We start from the raw sequence: 20,361 nt of genomic DNA on the forward strand, positions 1-20,361 counted from the left end.
GCACAGTAATGCATCCTCTGTAGTGAAGAGAAACAAAAAAAAGACAGGGGCTGCAGCAAATTGCCCTGCAGTGGAAAAATTATTTAAAGAGCTATTTAGTTAATGTAAAGAATTTTGTAACATGATAGAAATTAGTGGAACAAAGATTATGACTAATATTGCTAGAGTAATTTCTTCACATAAGGCCTATAAGTTCTGAGAATAAAATATGCCATTTTTCTTAGCTTGCTTGTAACAAAAAAACAAGTCATGAGATCAGATATATTAACGAGCAGTTACTCATTAGTCTAACTGTGCAGATATCAGGGAAAACAGGACATTAGCAATAGTAGGTGTGGTCAGGTTACTGATGTGCTCAGTAAAGATAGTGGGCCTCAAATGACAAGAACATATGGGGGTAGCCCAGAGAAGAAACTGGTAGGTCAAGAAAATTAGCATAAAAGACCAAAGTCAAGACAGACTAATTAGATTAGTGAAAGAATAGATCAGAAGAAAAGCTTACAATGGGTAATGAAGTAACTGATGATTTGTTCCTGATCTCCAGCACTGTGTTTTCAATTTTCCAAGATATGACTTACACTGGCAATTGTGAGGGGAAGTATCTTTGTATATATTAATGCAAAATCTAATCATATTCTTTCATTGCTTTATCTCAGAATTATAAGTAAAACTTCTAAACTTATAAATAACTGTGTTGTGTATTCTATGACACAATAACTACCATTCAGCCTACTCTCTATACCTGCCAAGAGCATAAACTCCAAATTTGAGCTAAACTTTTCTGCAAATAAACAGGTTCCTCCCCTTTCAAAGCTTTAAATATCAAAGTAAGAAAATTAAATTTAACCCAGGTCACAACTGGCAACCCATATAAACTCCTCAAAATAGGAGCAATATGGTCCCAGTATTTTAATCCACCCAGGATTCTAGCAGCTGTATTTTGTATCAGCTGCAAGCTCTGACATTTTTTCTGTGGCAACCCTGCTAACATCAAGTTGCAATAAGCCAATTTGGGACATAACTAACAATTGTAAAACTAAATTTTGAGAAGACAAATACAGGCCCAACTGGACAGACAACTAGAGCAAACTCACAATTTTTGAAATATGAGGTCAAAAGTCAGTCCAGAATCAAATAATACTCCTAAATTCTGTACTATGACAGAAAAAAGATACGGTAGAATCAGCATGCATATTTGAAAGTAAAGATAAGGTTCCTTCACCCCAATCCACAAGGCCTCCAACTGCTTAATAGAAAATTTTAACTTTTATCTGCAACCATTAAACTATCTGATTATGACCTTACTGACATTTTGTTTGTTGCTGTTGTGTGTTCTATTTGAGAGGGAATTTTTTGTTTCCATTTAAATTTTTTTCTCCCTGCTCGTTGGTTTCGTTTTTTCATAAAGTAAGATTCTCCAGTTTAAACCTGATTACTTTTTTCAGCTAAATAGGAAGTAAACCAAGCTACGCTAACTGCACTAACCACATCCTCTGGCAACAAATTCCATAGCATAACTGTGTGTTGAGTGAAAAAGAATTTTCTCCAATTAGTCTTAAATGTGCTACTTGCTAACTTCATGGAGTACCCCCATTCCTTATATTTTCCGAAAGTGTAAATAACCGATTCACATCTACTCATTCAAGACATCTCATTATTTTAAAGACTTCTATCATATCCCCCCCCCCCCCCTCCGCAGTCTCTTCTCCAAGCTGAACAGTCCTAACCTCTTCAGCCTTTCCTCATAGGGGAGCTGTTCCATCCCCTTTATCATTTTGGTCGCCCTTCTCCATTGCAACTATCTTTTTTTGAGCTGCGGTGACCAAAATTGTACACATTTAAGTCAAAGAATCCTGACACGTTATGTTTTAAGAAATTAGATAAAATTCCGTATACGGGAACATATGACAACTTTCATTTTTTGTTGATCATAATCCCCTTTGGAACACAAGCATCATCGTGAAGTGTAACAGATGGCTTTCTGTTTCTTAAAGGAAAATTAGTTTCTTACCTGATAATTTTCGTTCCTGTAGTACCACGGATCAGTCCAGACACCTGGGTTTTGCCTCCGCACCAGCAGATGGAGACAGAGCAAGATTTGACGGACTCTGCCACATATAGCAGGGTGCCACCCACAGCCTCTCAGTCTTACGAAATGTCAAAGCAGAATAGAACAAATAACCAAACTACCTAACTATGTTTCGCCTAAACAAGGCCAAGTTCAAACCCCCAACTGGAACAGAACTTGCAGAACCGAAGGAATGAATGATAATATAACGAATATCAAGGAAAAATGAATCCATGAGCGGACTCTCCATTACGTCAAAGTACACACAGACACGGGTGGGTCCCTGGACTGATCCATGGTACTACAGGAACGAAAATTATCAGGTAAGAAACTAATTTTCCTTTCCCTGTACGTACCTGGATCAGTCCAGACACCTGGAATGTACCAGAGCCAACTTACCGAGGGTGGGAACCAGAGAGTCCCGCTCGGAGCACTCCCTCACCAAAACCACCCGAAGACGAGGCTTGGACATCCAAGCGGTAATGTCTTGGAAAAGTATGCAATGATTTCCAGGTAGCCGCCCTGCAAATTTCCTGAGGCGACATCTGAGAAGATTCCGCCCAAGAAGGCCTGAGCCCGAAGCCCCACGGGAACAGGTTTCCCCCACAGTAAGTATGCAGATGCAATGGCCTCCTTGAGCCAGTGAGCGATCGTGGTTTTCGAAGCCGCACCTCCCCTCTTTGGACCATTACACAAGACAAAGATGGTCAGAGACACGGAAGGGATTCGTAACCTCAAGATATCAGAGCAGGACCCTGCGAACATCCAGTTTCCATAAATCCCTCGCCATACGATCCATCCGCTCCCCTTCTGGAAAGGAGGGAAGCTCAACCGACTGATTCAAGTGGAAAGAAGACACCACCTTAGGCAGAAAGGAAGGAACCGTCCTCAAGGATACCCCCGAGTCCGAGATCCGCAAAAACGGCTCCCTGCACGACAGAGCCTGCAATTCAGAGACTCGCCTAGCCGAAGTAATCGCGATTAGGAACACCACTTAACGTAAGATCCTTCAGTGTCGCCCGCTTGATAGGCTCAAAAGGTGGCAAACATAAGGCCAAAAGCACCCAATTAAGGTTCCAGGACGGGCAAGGATGGTGAAACGGAGGACGTAAATGCTTAGCCCCCCAAAGACAACGCGCTACATCTGGGTGTAATGCCAAAGACACCCCATGAACCTTACCTCTGAGACAACCTAGGGCCACCACCTGAACCCGAAGGGTACTACAAGAGACCTTTAGAGAGACCTACCTGAAGAAAAGCTAGGATATCTGACACCGAAGCCCTCGTGGGATCCACTCCGCGATCCCCACACCAGTCTTCAAACATCGTCCAGACCCGAACGTAGGCTAAGGACGTAGGCTGTTTCCTAGACCTCAACAACGTGGCTACCACCGCATCAGAATACCCTTTATTCTTCAAGCGTTGCCTTTCAAAAGCCATGCCGTGAGACAGAAGTGATCCACTTCCTCCAAACAGACGGGCCTTGATGAAGAAGAGCTGTGGACTCTCAAAAAGTGAAGGGGCGACTCGACTGTCAAATGGAGGAGGTCCGTGAACCACGGACGCCGCGGCCACTCCGGCACCACCAGAATCACGTCCATCGGATGAAGTTCTATGCGCCAAAGCACCTTGCCGATCAGGGGCCAGGGAGGGAACACGTACAGTAACACGTTTGTGGGCCAGGGAAGCACTAGCGCATCGACCCCTTTGGCCCCTCTGTCTCTGCACCTGCTGTAGAATCATGGAGCCTTTGCGTTCTGGTAGGTGGCCATCAGGTCCATGTGTGGTGTGCCCCACCTGTCGCAGATGAGTTGAAACGCTTCCTCGGCTAGCTCCCATTCTCCGGGATCTAGATGGTGCCGACTGAGAAAGTCTGCCTGAACGTTGTCTACCCCGGCGATGTGAGACGCCGCAATGTTGCTGAGATTCCACTCCGCCCAACTCATCAAATGTCGCGCCTCCGTCGCCATTAGCTGACTCCTTATCCCGCCCTGGTGATTGATGTAGTTGCATTGTCCGACAAGACTCTGACTGCCTTCCCCCGAAGAAGCGAGAGAAAGGATTGCAGAGCCAGAGCCACCGCCCTGGTCTCCAAGCGATTGATGGACCACTGAGATTGTGCCCTTGACCACTGTCCCTGCACCGACCGTCCAAGACAGACCGCTCCCCATCCGGAGAGATTGGCGTCCGTGGTGACTACCGTCCAGTCGGGCATGACCAGGGACACTCTACACGTCAGATGATCAGATACCAGCCACCAGTGGAGACTGGCTCTCGCCTGATCCATGAACGGAAGTGGTAGATGTAATTGTTCTGACACCAGCCTCCAGCGGGACAGCAATGCTGATTGCAAAGGACGCAGATGAGCGAAGGCCCAGGGAACCAAAGCTAGCGTGGACGCCATGGAACCCAAGACCTTCAGGTAATCCCGTACCTGAGGCATCTGTAGGGACAATAAGTGCCTCACCTGACTCTGTAGCTTGACCACTTGTTCCTTGGTGAGAAATACCTTGCCCTGCCTCGTGTCGAACAGTGCTCCCAGAAACTCCAAGGACTGAGTAGGAGTCAAACGACTCTTGGCAAGGTTGACCACCCATCCGAGAGAGCGCAAGAGCTGAAGGACCCTGGTGACCGCCGTTTGACACTGCCGCTCGGACTTTGCCCGAATCAGCTAATCATCCAAGTAGGGATACACTAGGAAACCCTCTCTCTGGAGCTGTGCCGCCACCACCACCATCACCATCACCTTGGTGAACGTGCGAGGAGCGGTGGCGAGGCCGAAAGGGAGAGCTCCGAATTGATAGTGCCTGCCCAGAATGCAGAACCTGAGAAACCTCTGTTAGAACGGTTGGATGCCTATATGGAGATATGCTTCCGTGAGATCCAGAGGCCAATAATTCGCCTGGCCGAACTGAGGCGACAACCGACCGAATAGTCTCCATTTTGAAGCACGGTATCCAAAGACACCTGTTGACCCTCTTCAAGTCTAATATTGGCCTGAATGTCCCCTCCTTTTTGGGGACTATGAAGTAAATGGAGTATCGGTCTTTGCATTGTTGCTCGGGAGGTACGGGGATTATTGCCCCCAAGTCCTGCAGGCATTGTAGGGTTCCCTGCACCGCCACTCGCTTCTCCCGGTACTCGCAAGGTGAGACAAGGAACTTGTCTGCAGGAATCTGTACAAAATCTAAAGCGTAACCTTGACTTATCATGGTGAGGACCCATTGGTCCGATGTTATTTTGGTCCATTCCTCGACAAATAGCGCCAGTCTGGCTCCCATGTTTGGCACCGGGTGAGGAACCTGCAGAGAGGAATGGACCGGACAACTTTCATTGGGAAGTCTTAGCCCACGTTCCCACTGGAGGGCCACTTTGTTTCCCAAATCCTCTGCCACGAAAGGACTGAGGCCAAGACGGCTGCCGGGACGAGCTTGTATGGTAAGACGACCCCGAAGACCGCGCTGGATGAGACTTCCTGTTCCCCCAAAACAGGGTCCTATTGGAAAAGGAACTCTGAGGCCGAGGCCTGTCCTCAGGCAGTTTATAAGCCTTGTTTTCTCCGAGGAATTGCATCAGATCATCCAACTGCTTGCCAAACAACAACTTTCCCTTGAACGGAAGGGAGCCAAGGTGGGCCTTGGAAGAACCATCCGCCGCCCAATTCCGAAGCCAAAAGGAGTCAGTGCGCGGAAACCACGGAGACCATGGATCTGGCCGACGTGCGCAAAAGGTCATACAGCGCATCTGCGCTGTAAGCGATCACTGCCTCCAAACAATTCGCTTGAGCAGCTTCTTCTGAGAGATCGGCACTGGCCTGGAGTTGCTGAGCCCAGCACAGGCCCACTTGCAGGGCAACATTACTACATATCACTGCGCGGACGCCCAGAGCAGAGACCTCAAAGACCTTCTTAAGCTGAAGCTCTAGTTTCCTATCTTGTACAGCCCCTTAAGGGCTGTAGCCCCCGTGACTGGAATCGTCGACATCTTAGTCACAGCCGACACCACTGCGTCCACTCTAGGTAGTCAGAGAAGCTCCAAAGCGTCCTCTGGAAGAGGATATAGCTTGTCCATGGCCTTACTAACCCTTCAGGCCCAAATCCGGAGTGTCCCATTCCCAGAATAGGAGATCTGTCGCCGAAAAGTGGAACAGGAAAGCCACCGGACCTCTGAGGCCCAACAAAACCGGATCCATTTTGGCTCCTGGTCGGGACTCCACCGGCGGAGCATCTAAGCCGAGCTCCTGAAGAATGGCTGGGATAAGCGGTGCCAGCTCATCCTTCTTAAAGAGCCGTACCACCTTCGGGTCATCACCTTCTACCGCTGGAGTTCCTTTGCCGGTACCAGGCTGAGCTGGCACCTCCACATCCGCCTCATCAGCCCCCCCCTCCCAGGGGCCTTACCAGTGGATCCGCTCATCCTGAGACGTGGACTCCGTGTCAGTCTCCTGAGGGGCAGACCGCAAAGGTCTTTTATCTTTGGACCTATCCCTTTTCCGCCGCTTCTGGGACTTTGGCAGCAGCCCCAGCCCCCCAGGAGCCAACTTCTTCCCTGCCTTCTTGGCTTTAAGGACCTTGTGTTTAAGTACTTTGTGCAGCAGTAGCACAAAGTCTGACGAAAAAGATGATTCTGATGAAGAAGATGCCTCCCCCGAGCTATCCTCCTGCAAGGGAGAGACAGCTCCCCCCGGACGGCCGCTGCTGTGGAGAGAGCACGGGAGGCATCGGGCCATCTCCCATCGCTGACCGGGTGGCCTTCCTGAATGAATCTAAAATGGCCACCGTTCCCGTGCTGAGCGGGAACGGCTCTGCATTGCCTGTTGCACTCAGCCCAGCATGCGCCGGCAAACGTAGCGTCCGAGCCCGGCCCCCCTGACCGGGATCGGACGACCCTCACCACCCGGCATGCAGTTTGAGCAAATACCTTCTCGCGAAGGCGCGCGGCACGAAGACCCCAGGGACATTCTTCCCCCTCTGCCAGCCAACACCAGAAAGGGGAAATAAAAGTACAACCCAAGAAAAAACCCCCGAACGAGGTAGCAGAGAGTTGGCGTGCCCGGACCTGTGAAGTAAAACACTTTTTTTTTTTTTTTAAACACTTGCCAGTTGCTGTCCCTGGTACTGGACTCCTGCTCCAGTGGGGGTGAGTGAACCGGGCTCCCCGGTGTCACCCCCTCGCTGCTAACCAGAAGGGGCCGGGTCCTCAACCCTTAGCAGCGGCCTCGACCAGGGAGGGATGGTCCCCTCAGAACCGTCCACCCCCCTGGGAGGCTCTATCGATGAGGGACTGTCTTTTTTTTCCCCACTATATTTTAAAAAGACCCCGAAGAAAGTAACAAACACACAGAACAAGATACTGACTAACTAAACTGTCAAAACTTTCTCCCTAAGGGATCCCAGAGGCTGTGGCTTCTGCACCTGCACCGTCTGCTGGAGACAGAGTTAAGACTGAGAGGCTGTGGGTGGCACCCTGCTATATGTGGCAGAGTCCGTCAAATCTTGCTCCGTCTCCATCTGCTGGTGCGGAAGCAAAACCCAGGTGGTCTGGACTGATCCGGGTACGTACAGGGAACACCTATTTTTTTTCCTCCATTTCCTGCAACCATTTCCTTCCAGTTCTCCTCACACAGAAGATCAGGCTGCTGTGCCTCTAACTGGTTCTTTATTAGGGATTAATTTTGCTTTGATTCCACTTTGCTCAGTACCACATGGTGTAAAGGCACTCCCATAGTCATAACCATAGCTATGGGAGCATAGGTGCCAAATAATGGCTTAAAGTAAAAGCAGTTCTATTTCAATAAAGCACTGCATCCACCTAAGCTGAACATTTAGGGGTAGATTTTGTAAAACAGCGCGAGCGCGTACTTTTGTTCGCGCACCAGGCGCAAACAAAAATCCGGGGTCGGCACGCGCAAGGGGGTACACATTTGGTCACCTTGCGCGCGCTGCCCGTTCCCTCCGCCTCCCCCACCCCCCCAGCCCTATCTACACTCCCCCTATCTTTGTTTTAAAAAGTTACACCTGCCTGAGGCAGGCGTAACTCACGCGCGATTCCCCGGCCCGGGAGCAGAATCGGAGGCCTCTGCCACGCCCCCGAAACGCCCCGGGCCGGAACCACGCCCTAAACGCCGCACCTGACACGCCCCCCCCCCCAGGAAAGTCCTGGGACTTACACACGCTGCCGAGCCTATGCACAATAGGCTCGGCGTGCGCAGGGGGGTTTTGAAAGGGTTACACGCATTACTTATGCGTGTAACCCTTTTAAAATCTACCCCTTAGGATGTAATTTTGTAGTAACAAGGGATAGAGAAAACTGTAATCCTCAAAATGTTGCCTGTAAGGTTAGAACTTTGCAGAAGTAAATTTCCCACAAATCCACAACTGGTTGCATATATTGCGGATATTTTGTCTCCCCACTGGGACCTCTAAAATATGGCGTTTTAATTTTTCAGAATGACTGCAGCACACCTGCTTGCAGTAAGTGTGTGCACTTTGTAGGAAAGTTCTGAGCATTTGCTGGGTCAGTCAAATATTCTAAAGCATAGGAGGCTGAAGACAGGGTCAGTACTGCATCTGTACTTACAATGGACTCAGAGTGGTTTTTTTTAGGAGAGTTCAGTTTGCTCTCAAGTGCATTATAAATTAGCATTTGTTTTACAGCAAATATGCTATTATGTGATTATTCAGTTTTTAATTAATAAGTGCTGCCATTTGGCAGTACTATTATCTTGAATGGTTTTACTTAATTTTTGGGGTGGTATTTGCTGTCCAGTTACAGGAATTTTTAAACAGTGGGTTTTATGTTATTTTATAGCATTGATGTTGTATTGGTTGCCTAGAATGCATTTACTTGCTGATGTTATGATTCTATGGCTATATTTTAAGATTTTGTTGCCGAGTTCTATATATTTTGAATGTATTTATATTTGTAAATCACATTGAGCTGGGTTTTAGATGCAATCCATAATTTTTAAACAAACAAAAAAAAAAGGTTGATTTTAAAAGGCCCGCGTGCATAAAAAACAGGGGTTACACGCGCTGTGCACGTTTTAGAACGGGCCCAGCCATGCTCGTATCCCCCATTACGCGCAGAAGAGCTGGGCCACAAAAAGGGGCAGGCTGGGACAGCGGCCATTAGGCTGTGTCCTGGAGAAGTGTGCGCCGGCAGCCACGCGGAAGACACTTCTGCTTGGGAGGAGCAGTATTAAAATTTAGAAAAAAAATGGGGAAAGCTAGAGTAGGTTTAGAGGTCAGAGAGGAGAGGGGAAGAGAAAGGAAGGATAGGGTTACGGTTAGGAAAGTTCCCTCCCAGTCCGCTCTTTAATTGGAGCGGACTGGGAGGGAACTGGGCAAAGGCCCTATCGCGTTGCCGCACATACTTTTCAAATTTCTCCCCCCCCTGCACGCAAGTCGCGGGGTACGCGCAGATATCACATTTTATAACGTGTGCACCGACGCGCGCATGTTATAAAATGATTGCATCATGTGCACGCGCTCATGAACGCACGTGTGCTCGTTTTAAAATCTACCTTTAAATGAGGTAGTGATGCTGCTGCTTTTAAAGTGAAAAACGTAAAAGTACTAACCAGGTCAGTATCTTGGTTCTTCTACTATTCACAAAACAGTTTCATTTAAAATTATTTTTTATTTATTTACGACAGACTTATTAACACTGATCAAAATATAAGACAGAGGCTGAGAAGAACATTATTCGTTCGGCAGTGCAACGTACGTCAGTAGTTAGGGAACAAATCACTTCAATCCAAAGACATTAGTTGGTATAAAGCTCTCTCAAGTACATGCATAAAAAGTTTTAGTCCCTTCAAGATGCCATGTAATAGACAGATTTGTAGACATACAAAACCTACATTAAAGGACGAATACAATTAGTCTTAAAAATTACAGCTTTGCTCTTCACAACATAGAAAATACAAAAAAACAATACTGTACATTATATAACTTGTAATTTGTTTTCCATATGCACAAAAATACAACTAAGAAATTTAAATATACATCGAAAAGGTATAAGGTAGAAGAATTCAAACTGGGTTAGACCAATTCACTTTACATAAGTTAGAGTAACTAGAAAATTTTTCATAGAAATATTTTCTGAAAAAAAGTGTGAGGCATTTATTTGTACCGTATTATATCTTAGCATGAGACCATGTGCTCTTCGTAAGGCTGAATAATAACAGTTATAAATAGCCAATATCCTACGCCCACAAAAATCTATTATGCTATTTTTTTTTTCTGTTTCCAGGCAGATCCTGTTTGGAAAATTCAACTTCACTTCTGCTGCATGGAGGGTGATTACCAGAAATGGATGATGCACAAAAGGATAATACACTGTGTAACAAGACCATCACAGCAGTACTAGGAGTCTGCCTACTGCACCTCTCTGGTGGAGGAGACGAAAGTCAAATCACGCTACCTGTGAAAATAATTGTGTGTATTGGACAGGACTTCTCAAGTCTTCACTAAATGAATACACTTTACAGTAACTGTTACATTACATGAATTACAGATGTGAAGTTTTACAATAAAAAGGACAAAACCTTCCATAGAAACAAATTTCCCTCTTTGTAAAGAAAAGGCAAATAGGAGATGTTAGTTTATATTCTGAGGAACAGATTTTTAAATATAGAATTATGTATTTTCCCTGAAACTAAGATTTTTAAATTACATGCAGAAAATTCACTATATAAGTGACTGGTGTGAAACATTTTCACTATTATTTAGGTCAGGAGTTGAGTAAACTGCAGTATAACAATTAGACATTTATACAAGCAGCGGCTGCCTTGCTAAACATTTAAGGGGGAGGAATCAGGAAAAACAGGTCTCAGACTTATAAAATATTTCTCTTATAGGCACAAAATAGGACAACATTTTATATAAATCAGGCCCTAGATTTCTTAGTAAAGGCATGTGTTAGAAAAGAAAAAAAAATGGTACTATATCCTTCGCATTGCCTTATCTTCCTTTCAGATTGAATTTTTTTTTTTTTTAATCTTTGGCCACTAGCTCCAGTGCATTATATAGGCGTGATTTCCTGTGGATGCTGGTTAACCCTTATTCCATCAACAGACAAGCAGATGAAAGGCAAGTGAGATATAGAGAAATAAAATGCAAATGTTCACTTACCTGCCCAACTAGATTCCAAAATGTTAACTAATCTCAACACTTTATATAAACAAACATTTATATTTCAACATCTTTAGCACTGCATAAGTGAGAAGAAATCTGTTTTAAGTTCAAAGCCCAGGGACCCTTTGCCTCATATTAATGAAAAAAAGAAAAAAGTATCCTTTACAGCAGTTTTTAATGATAAGAGATGTGATTACTCTACAGTTGCTTGCCAGCAAAACGCGCCTACTTGATTAGTTAAAAACCAATAGGGTAGATTTTAAAAGCCCTGTGCGCGTAAATCCTGCTGGATTTACGCACGCCTATTTTGAATAGGCCGCCAGCGCGCGCAGAGCCCCGGGACACGTGTAAGTCCTGGGACGTGTCTGCAGCCCGGGGCGGTCCAGGGGCGTGGCCGAGTGCCTCGACACAGCGGCCTGTGTCGAGGCCTGGCCAGTTGGCGCGTGCAAGTTACGCCTGCCAGGGGCAGGCATAACTTCATCAAACAAGGTAGGGGGAGATTTAGGTAGGGCCGGGGGGGTGGGAACAAAAAAAAAAGTTCCCCCCAAGGCCGCTCCGATTTCGGAGTGGCCTCGGGGGGAATGGAGGCAGGCTGCCACTTTTGCGCAGCCTTGCGTGCGCCGACCCCGGATTTTAAAAGATAATGCGGCTACACGCGTATCTTTTAAAATCCGGCGTACTTTTGTTCGCACCAGTTGCGCGAACAAAAGTACGCGCGCGCGTATTTTTTTAAGATCTGCCCCAATGACTTTAACCCTGGTAAATACCAAACAGGATATTCACAACCCCATAACAAGACGCAGCACTGGTACCAAAAGGTACTGCCAAAACAGACTCTCTTTTTACTTCCCTTTAAACAAAATGTTTTGTGACCTCCAGATTTTAGTTTATATTGTATTCTTTCATGTTTTATGACAGGGGTGGTCAACTCAAGTCCTCAAGATCCAGAAACAGGTCTGGTTTTCAGGATGTTCATAATGAATACATATGATATATTTGCATACAATGGAGGCAGTGCAAGCAAATCTATATCATGCACAATCATTACAAACATCCTAAAAACCAGGTCTGTTTGTGGCCCTTGAGAACTGGAGCTGGCCATTCCTGGTATATCAGTTTCAATCTGCCCTAGTGAGTTAAAGGTGATACGTGGGGCTTGAGGCATATCCTCCTGTAGGGGCAGTTACGGGTCCGATGTACTAAGGCAGAAGTGGGAAATTCCAGTCGAGGACCACAAACTGGCCACATGCATGAAATAGATTTGCATATAACTGAGACAGCATACATGCAAATCTCATGCATATACGTTAGGGATAACCTGAAACCTGACCAGTTTGTGGCCCTCAAGGACCAGAGTTGCCCACCCTTGTACTAAGGGGTCAATTTTCAAATTGATCCGGCTAACTAAGCAATTAGCTGGCTAGATCCGTTGCAAAAACGTTTTCCCTCAGAGCAGCTAAATATAGCCTTACTGGACAGCTATAACTGTGGGCAGTTCCAGGGGTTGCGACTGAATCAGGAGAGAAACGGACAGCTACCGCTTATTTTCAGTACCAACGGGCTAAGTTAAATGGCTGTCTGTCTGCAGTTTACATCTACCTGGCTATCTTTAGGTGAATTTTCTTCTGCAAGCTAGCTTGCTGCTGAAAATTCACCTAAGAATAGTTGGCAGCCAGCTACCTTTCCACCAAGCAGGATATTTTTTTTGGGGGGGGGCTTCACTCCCTAAGCTCTTATTCTGTTGGCACAAACTGGAAAAGTCTCTGTTTAGTACGTCAAGTCATAAGGGCACTCTGATGTCACTCTCACTGGCTGGACAGAGTCGCTACAGCAATCAACAAAGATGAAAACAAGGCTTATTTACATGACAGGGAAGGAAGACCAAAAGACAAGAAGCAGGAAAAGGGTTATGTAGAGCTTTTATTTACCATGGTGACTTTCCTTTTCCCTTAACTTAGTACACACAAATGCAAGTACCTTGATCACATCTACTAAGCACAAGTTTATCTAAAAGCATAAGATCCAAATAAATACTTCAGCTTTGCTTTTTGTACACTCCAAATGTTTGTCCAGACAGACTAATCTGAGTGTTATCTGCTTTTTTTTGTAGGTTCCATAAACTTTTTTTGTAAAGTTTGTGTAATCTTTTACCTATGATCTCTACACTAAACCTAACCAGTGTTCTTCAGTACCAGAATACCATTTCCTTTGAATGCTGTTTTGAACAGCAGTAAAATTCAGCAGTATGTTCTCGAAATAACCTAGCGGATAACAGTAGAAAAAGACCCAGCCCATCCATTCCTGTCCACACAGCGCAGTGTATACCTCAAGCTGCCAGCCACGGAGCATGGACAACTTTCTGGACAACATTCTTTATCCAAGATAGTATTTGTTGTCTCTCTCTTTAGTACTCTACCCTCTCTGGTTGATGAGCATGCAAGATCACGTCTCCAGTTCATCTCTAGAAGTCCTCTTCCCCTATGTCTAATTACAGAGTCTTACCATCTAAAGAGCCACCAAAACTAGCATGGCTGATGCCCAAATCTCTGGCCTCCCCAGATGGTACCGTACCACCACCAAACTGCCACACCAGTCAACATGAACAGATAGCCTGCCAGACTGATACAGCAATGTGGAACACCTGTGTTTTAATTAAGATTTATAATTATTATACTTGCAGCCATATCTAAAGTGTAATACAGTAAAATATAAAAAAAACAAACTGAAAAATTTGTTAAAATAAAAAAAACCCAAAAAAACCTAACATAAAATATGCATTCAGAAACTGAAACACTTATCTGTCTACTCATCATATATTTAGAACCATGGTTTTCTTTCTGGCTAACTTTTGAAATGAAATCTTGTCACATTAATCAATCATTTCTTTTAGTTTTCCTTTTTGAGAGAACTTTTATAAATTAGTTTTAAAGTTGCACAAACACTAGAAGAAAGAATGCTTACATAACAGCATCTGGATTCAAGTACCTAAGTCAAAATAGATTTATACTGACACCCTCCTTCCAAAAGATCTCCAAAACAAGTCAGTGGCAGCTTCCCTGAAGCTTACAGTCCAGTTTTCTGCTGGGTTCCAGCCAGGCCAAGAAATAAAGCTCTTCTCAGCCTGCAGCAAAACCAAAGCTTCCTGCATGCAATCAAGCACTTTTTAGTAGCAATGCTTACTTGTCCCATGTACGTAATACCAATTCAAGCACAATTTCTTGACACATATCATAACCCTCAAAACATTTATTAATAAACGCAAATCATTTTAGTATATAAAAGGCGGCAAGGTAGCAAAGATAAAAATACCAGAAAAAGTCTAGGTCGCTCTCATAACAGTACATGCTGAGAACAGTACCATACCGGGTTGCATTTCAACAAAAGGTTAGGTGGCCACATTAGTTAGTTAGGACTCTGAATTCCAGGTGCACTTTTACCTTTGAGTTTGATTTTATAGTCAAGGATTATTCTTTTAAGAAATGTGCTGTATACTCAAAATGTCTGCAGCATTTAGATCTGTGGAAAATTTTGACAAAAAAAAAAAAGCTGAAATTATTCTGACTTCTTGTATTCTTCATTACTGCTGATTATGATTTTCCTTCTCTGGTGAAGCATGTGGAAATATAGCTGTGGGAAAACTACAAAGGAAAAAAAAAAAGGCTTTGTGAAAAAAACAAACACAAACAAGATCAGCTTATAATCAATCTGACTAGAAATGAGAAAGACCATTCTCTTATGGAAAAAATTAGCATTACAATCCTTTTCTGGATGAATGATTTCAAAATGATTTCATATATTGCATTTCAATAGCACAAAAGTCCTATTATAGTGACTAGAACTCTGGTTATATCTCTGGACAACACAGCTTACATCACTTTAAAGATGCTGTTATCTTTTAGCATATATAAAAGAAACCCCCACAATTCTATTTCCGCAGTGGTGAAACACTAAGCTTTTGTATATGAGAGAGAGAGAGAGAGAAAAATCAGCATAGGAAGATCTTTTTTTTTTATATCAGTGTTCAGGAAAAATAAAGCAACAGTAAATCACTACTTCAGACTGGAGGAATATATGTCCAATACTTAGAAGAATTTATCATTGAAACCAAAATTGACAGCAAAGAGCACCAAGTCCACTTAGCCTGCCCATCTTCTCCATTTATTCTCTAGTTTTTCCCCTCACCCTTTACACCTGAAGAAAGGAATTTTGTAGTCACAAAATCTCATATATATCATCTTTGCACAATTCCTATAATGGTCTGATAAGAAATACCAATACCTGCAAAGAATTCATTTTTTTTTTCAATTTTAAGGGGCCTCTCCTTGTCCCATGGTGTGTTCAAGTCCAATACATTTTTTCTCTTGACTACCACCATCACCCCCACCATTGAGAGGCTGTTCCATGCCACCACCTGTGCTTACTGCAAAGAAATATCACTACTTTGTCTCCATCCCTCCAGATTTGCCGCTTTGAGAATCCAACAGTACTCCAGATGAAGTCTCACCAATAACTTGTACAGAAATATTACCAGATTCTTTTTCTGGAAGATTCTACCTCTTCCTATGCACCCTAGTGCTTCACTGGCTCTCCACAAGATCACCACACCGCTTGGCAAAACCCAGATCCCTTTCTAGTCTGGTGGTCTTCCGTACCTCAACTCCCATCAGGTATTGTTCACCAGAGTTCTTTTGCCCACAAAAACATGTCTCTCTTGCATTAAACTTTAGCTGCTACGCTCCAAAACTACACTTCTTTTTTTTTTTTTTAAATGCACTCATTTTTTCCATTCCTCTGGAGTATCAAACCTGTTGCAGATCCCCATTCCATCTTTTTATAGCCTCTCTGCAATATTCATAAAAACAATGAATGAAATCAGCCCTAACATGTCAGTCATCATCTTATTCTATTTATCCTCTTTTGTTTACCACTCAACTAGTTTCTAACCTATTTTACCACCTTATGACCCAAGCTGTCCTGCATGGAACAATATCATAAGAACATAAGATAGGCCATTTTGGGTCAGACCAAGGTTCCATCAAGCCCAGCATCCTGTTTCCAACAGTGGCCAATACAAGTCACAAGTACCTGGCAGTACTCAAGCATTAAATAGATCCCAAGCTACTAATCCTTATTGATTAATAGCAGTTTGTCATCATCTGCTCTAGGAACGTATCCAAACCTTTTTTAAACCCAGTTACAAACTGCGATAACCATATCCTCTGGCAATGAATTAGAGAGCTTAATTATGCGTTGAATGAAAAAGAATTCTCCAATTTGTTTTAAAAGACATTACTAAATCTAAGTAGACCACATCCTGTGCACTCTCCAAATTTAATGGTCACCCAGTCACATAAATCAGATTTCAGAGGGTTTCCACCCACAGATCCTATACCTTGCTGCATTCAAGAAATCTCATAATCCTTCCCTTCAATAGCGATCCAGTTGATTTTCCCAAGTCTTCTCCTGCTCTCAACTTTTCTAGAAAGCAACTACATCTGCCTTCATTCTTTATAATCACTCCAGTAGCCAGAGAATGAATTTGCATACTGGTAATACCATCTAAAACATATTTGTTTCACATCATTATAATGCCAATTAAGCACTTTCATTGCTTTTCATTCCTTGATTAAAATTATACGTACGGTTAAAGGCAGTTCTCTTTTCAACAGTATTTGCATGAAGAGCACTGGAACATGATTCACAGAGAATTTTACTTCTAATGTAACAGGTGCTTATTAAAGATATTTTTTTTAATCAGTCTCAGTTTACATCCTGCTCAGAAATGGAACTTCATCCTGCATAATTTATATTCTTTTGTAACAGAAAGAGTTAAAGAACATATAGTTTTGCCTGCTGTTAAACAATGTTTGCAGTTTGAGAATATGTGGCTAGATCAAGAATTAGAGGACTTCCTGTAAAGAAGATTATAAAAGCAGTGTTTAATTCAAAAAATGTCTGTGTGTGAGACAGTTCATGTTTTATATATACGTAGGGGGTTTCTTTTTTACTCTTCACTTTAACCCTCATCTGCAAGACTGTGCTTATATTAAGCTGGAAAAGCCATAGAAATGCAAGCCCAGCATCTGGCTCAGCATCTTCACAGGGCAATGGGCCAAGTCGGACGTGCTCCTGCTGGCAAGGGCATCTAACTGCCAGTGCTTTTTCCACCCGCTCCCCGTCCTCAGCCTGGCGTAGCTCTTCATGTCTCCATGGATAGCCCTACTCTCTCAGGACCCCACAACCCATATTACTCTAGGCCAAGCGGAAGGGAGAAAGCATGGGAGAGGAGGGACATAGTGGAGATAGGGGGGGACAGAAGGGAAATTAAAGTGTGAGAGTTGAAGCGAGACAGTAAAGACAGCCAATGGAAAATGAATGGCCAGAAGGGGAGGATGAGATGGAGAGCAAAGGAGACAATGTGGGGGTCAGGAGATGAAAGATTAAAATTATTCCAGTAATGCAGCACCTTGAGAGCTATGGATAGACTGGGCTGGGGAGCAGAGAGCAAGAAGACAGAGAGGATGAAGAAAATCATAGAAACAGGAAAATAAGAAAGATTGAAAAACATAAGGAAAAAGAAGATGGAATAGAGATGGGAAAAAGATTAAAAAAAAGATGGAAAACAGAAAATTTTAAAACAAATGTTTGAAAATATTTTCGGTTACAATTTTATACATTTTTTTCTTTGCTAATTCAATAAGAACACATTCAACAGCAAAGTGGATGACCACACCATCAAAATATCAAAGTCAAACAAGAGGAGGTGTGATACTAATTTAACTTTCCTAAGGGTCAAATTTTATTGCATGGACTTATTTCAAAAGGAGCACAAAATGTGCCTATTAATAGTGTAAAATATCAATGTTGATGGTCCCCCAACGTGGACCTTGTTTCAAAAATGCTGCGTTGGGAGGAACCTGGAACCTAAGGTCATTAAGACAAATTAATATAAGGACATGGCGTTCAGCAAATGGACATAATCATAGCATATAGTGTGACTGCATGTTAAATACTTAAAAAATAAATAAATAAATAAAAATCCATTAAAATAAATAAGTGGTCATACAAGCTTAGCAGAGCTTAGATCACTTCAAATCATCATGTATAAGGAAACTTCTGCTACAGGAGGTTAAATATTTATTTTATTTATTTAAAGTCTCTTCTATACTGATAGCCGTTTGCACATCGTATCGGTTTACATAAAACAAAATAACTTTTGGGCAAGGCCCTTACAAATAACAATCGTACGACAAATAACAAACGAAAAATAAAGGGGAAAAGTGTGTTAAAATGTCTATGTTTTATGTCTTTACAAACCATACCAAAGCTAGGTCACAAGACACACTGTCAGTCCGATCACAAAGGGCACATTATATGCTAGGATTATGTCCCTTTGCTGAAGGCCAGGCCACTTTTACTTGGCCAGATATTAATTTGTCTCAATGTCCTTAGGTTCTAGGTTCCTCCTGATGCAGCATTTTCGAAAAATGGTCCTTGTCAGGAGACCATCAACATAGATATTTTACACTGTTAAATAGGCATGTTTTGTGCTCCTATTGAAATAATAAAAGCCGACCCTTGGACAAGTTAAATTTGTACCACACCTCCTCCTTGTTTGACACTGACCCTAATTCATTAAGAGCCAAACCAGAGTGCTCGGCTCAGCTATCAAGTTTCATGCCTTGCCCACTTTCAGGATCCCACAAGGTAGTACAGCAAGGCCTATTGGTATGAGTAGTCCTAGGCCTGAGTGAGAATTCAGAGGTCACTTCTGAGAGATGTTTATCCATGCTGTACAAACACACACACACAAAAAATGTATGACATTCTTTTTGAAAGAGATAAGAAGTATGCACTAGTTCATTTTCTTGTGAGAACACAGAAAGTGCTCATTAAGAGAAGGTGTAGTTATTTGCACAAAACAGCATGCAGATAAGGTGCTAAAAATGACCATGAGCCTCATCAGCTAGTAAGACCCACATTTTGCCATATGTAATAAGGATTCTGCTCCTCTATCAGGAAAATAATGTTGGCATCAGCTTGTGCATCGGATGAACCTGTTATAGAAACACTTCTTGTTATACTACTTGTCTGGCTGCCTCTCATACCAGCCTATAGAAAGAATGACGATCTCCAGAGGTCCAGATTGTAACACCAACCTAGGTACTAGGATTTCAAAAGGTGTAAACATTGTTGCCATATAGAAAACAAAGTAGAAAACAAACATGTACCACATTTTTAAATAAATTAAAATCTTTATTGTAGCTGACAAAATAGCCCAGGTACCCCGTAATACTGGGGAAGATTGGCTACCCCTAACACATTTTGCAGAAAACTTCCTCTGAGATCACAGAAAAAAAAAACCCTAATGGAATCTCTTGGCGTTTGTGGTTAACTCCTTCCTCTGGCATAGGTGCTGGCAGATGCTTCATCCAACAAGAGGAGATTTCAACTTACAGTACTAGATGTGCAATTTAAGGAGAAAAATAATCACATGATTTTGGTAGTATTCTTTAAAAAAAAAAAAAACAACTTAGGGCATCCACTTTTTCATTTCATCTCAATCCACAAGAGATCATTATTGCACCTCAGGACAAAATCCCCAGCTGCACCAACACCAAACTCATGACTACCGCATTATTTTAACATAGTAAGTTGCAATAATCAGCATGGGTTGCCGCAGAAGCAGTGCGTAACACCACCTTGGGCCATTCAATTCAGAACACCTAAGAGGATCCAAGTGCGAGAGCAGATACCAGCTGCTCAAGTCTCAGGTTCTCATGAGGAACTGGAGACTCTGATTTGCTAAGAGCCCTCAGTAAAGTATGACACTGCCAGTTGCCGTGAATTAGGTTTGCGTGTCAACTCACACACACAGGCTTCCCAATTGAAATATTCTCATTCTTCTGAGTTATTTACGTCTCCCTTCTTGTTTCCCCATCACCAGCAACACAACAACTGAAATTATACTGACCGCCACTGACCTTAATGGTCAAAACACAGATGTGATGTTTTTAACATTAAGGCCACCCATCTTGCTCAGTAGCTGTCGGTGTACTAACTTCTGTGAGAAACTGGCAAATCAAGATGCTTTATACATCCTGCAGAAACATCTCACTTTCATTAGTAGTATAAAGATATACAGATATGTAA

General features: G+C 43.2%; 1 protein-coding gene across 3 annotated transcripts in view; it reads right to left on the reverse strand.

Moving 5' to 3' along the window:
- Nucleotides 1–13,110: 13,110 nt before the first annotated feature.
- HACD2 (3-hydroxyacyl-CoA dehydratase 2) overlaps nucleotides 13,111–20,361 on the reverse strand; it is a 57,793-nt gene continuing 50,542 nt past the window's right edge. For all 3 annotated transcript variants that reach the window (XM_029605307.1, XM_029605308.1, XM_029605306.1), the window contains one exon: nucleotides 13,111–14,846. In XM_029605307.1, coding sequence (XP_029461167.1) covers nucleotides 14,761–14,846 — 86 coding nt within the window. In that variant the 3' untranslated portion in view covers nucleotides 13,111–14,760. The remainder of the gene's footprint in view (nucleotides 14,847–20,361) is intronic.

This window comes from Rhinatrema bivittatum, chromosome 6, assembly GCF_901001135.1.
Source record: "Rhinatrema bivittatum chromosome 6, aRhiBiv1.1, whole genome shotgun sequence".
NCBI lineage: Eukaryota > Metazoa > Chordata > Amphibia > Gymnophiona > Rhinatrematidae > Rhinatrema > Rhinatrema bivittatum.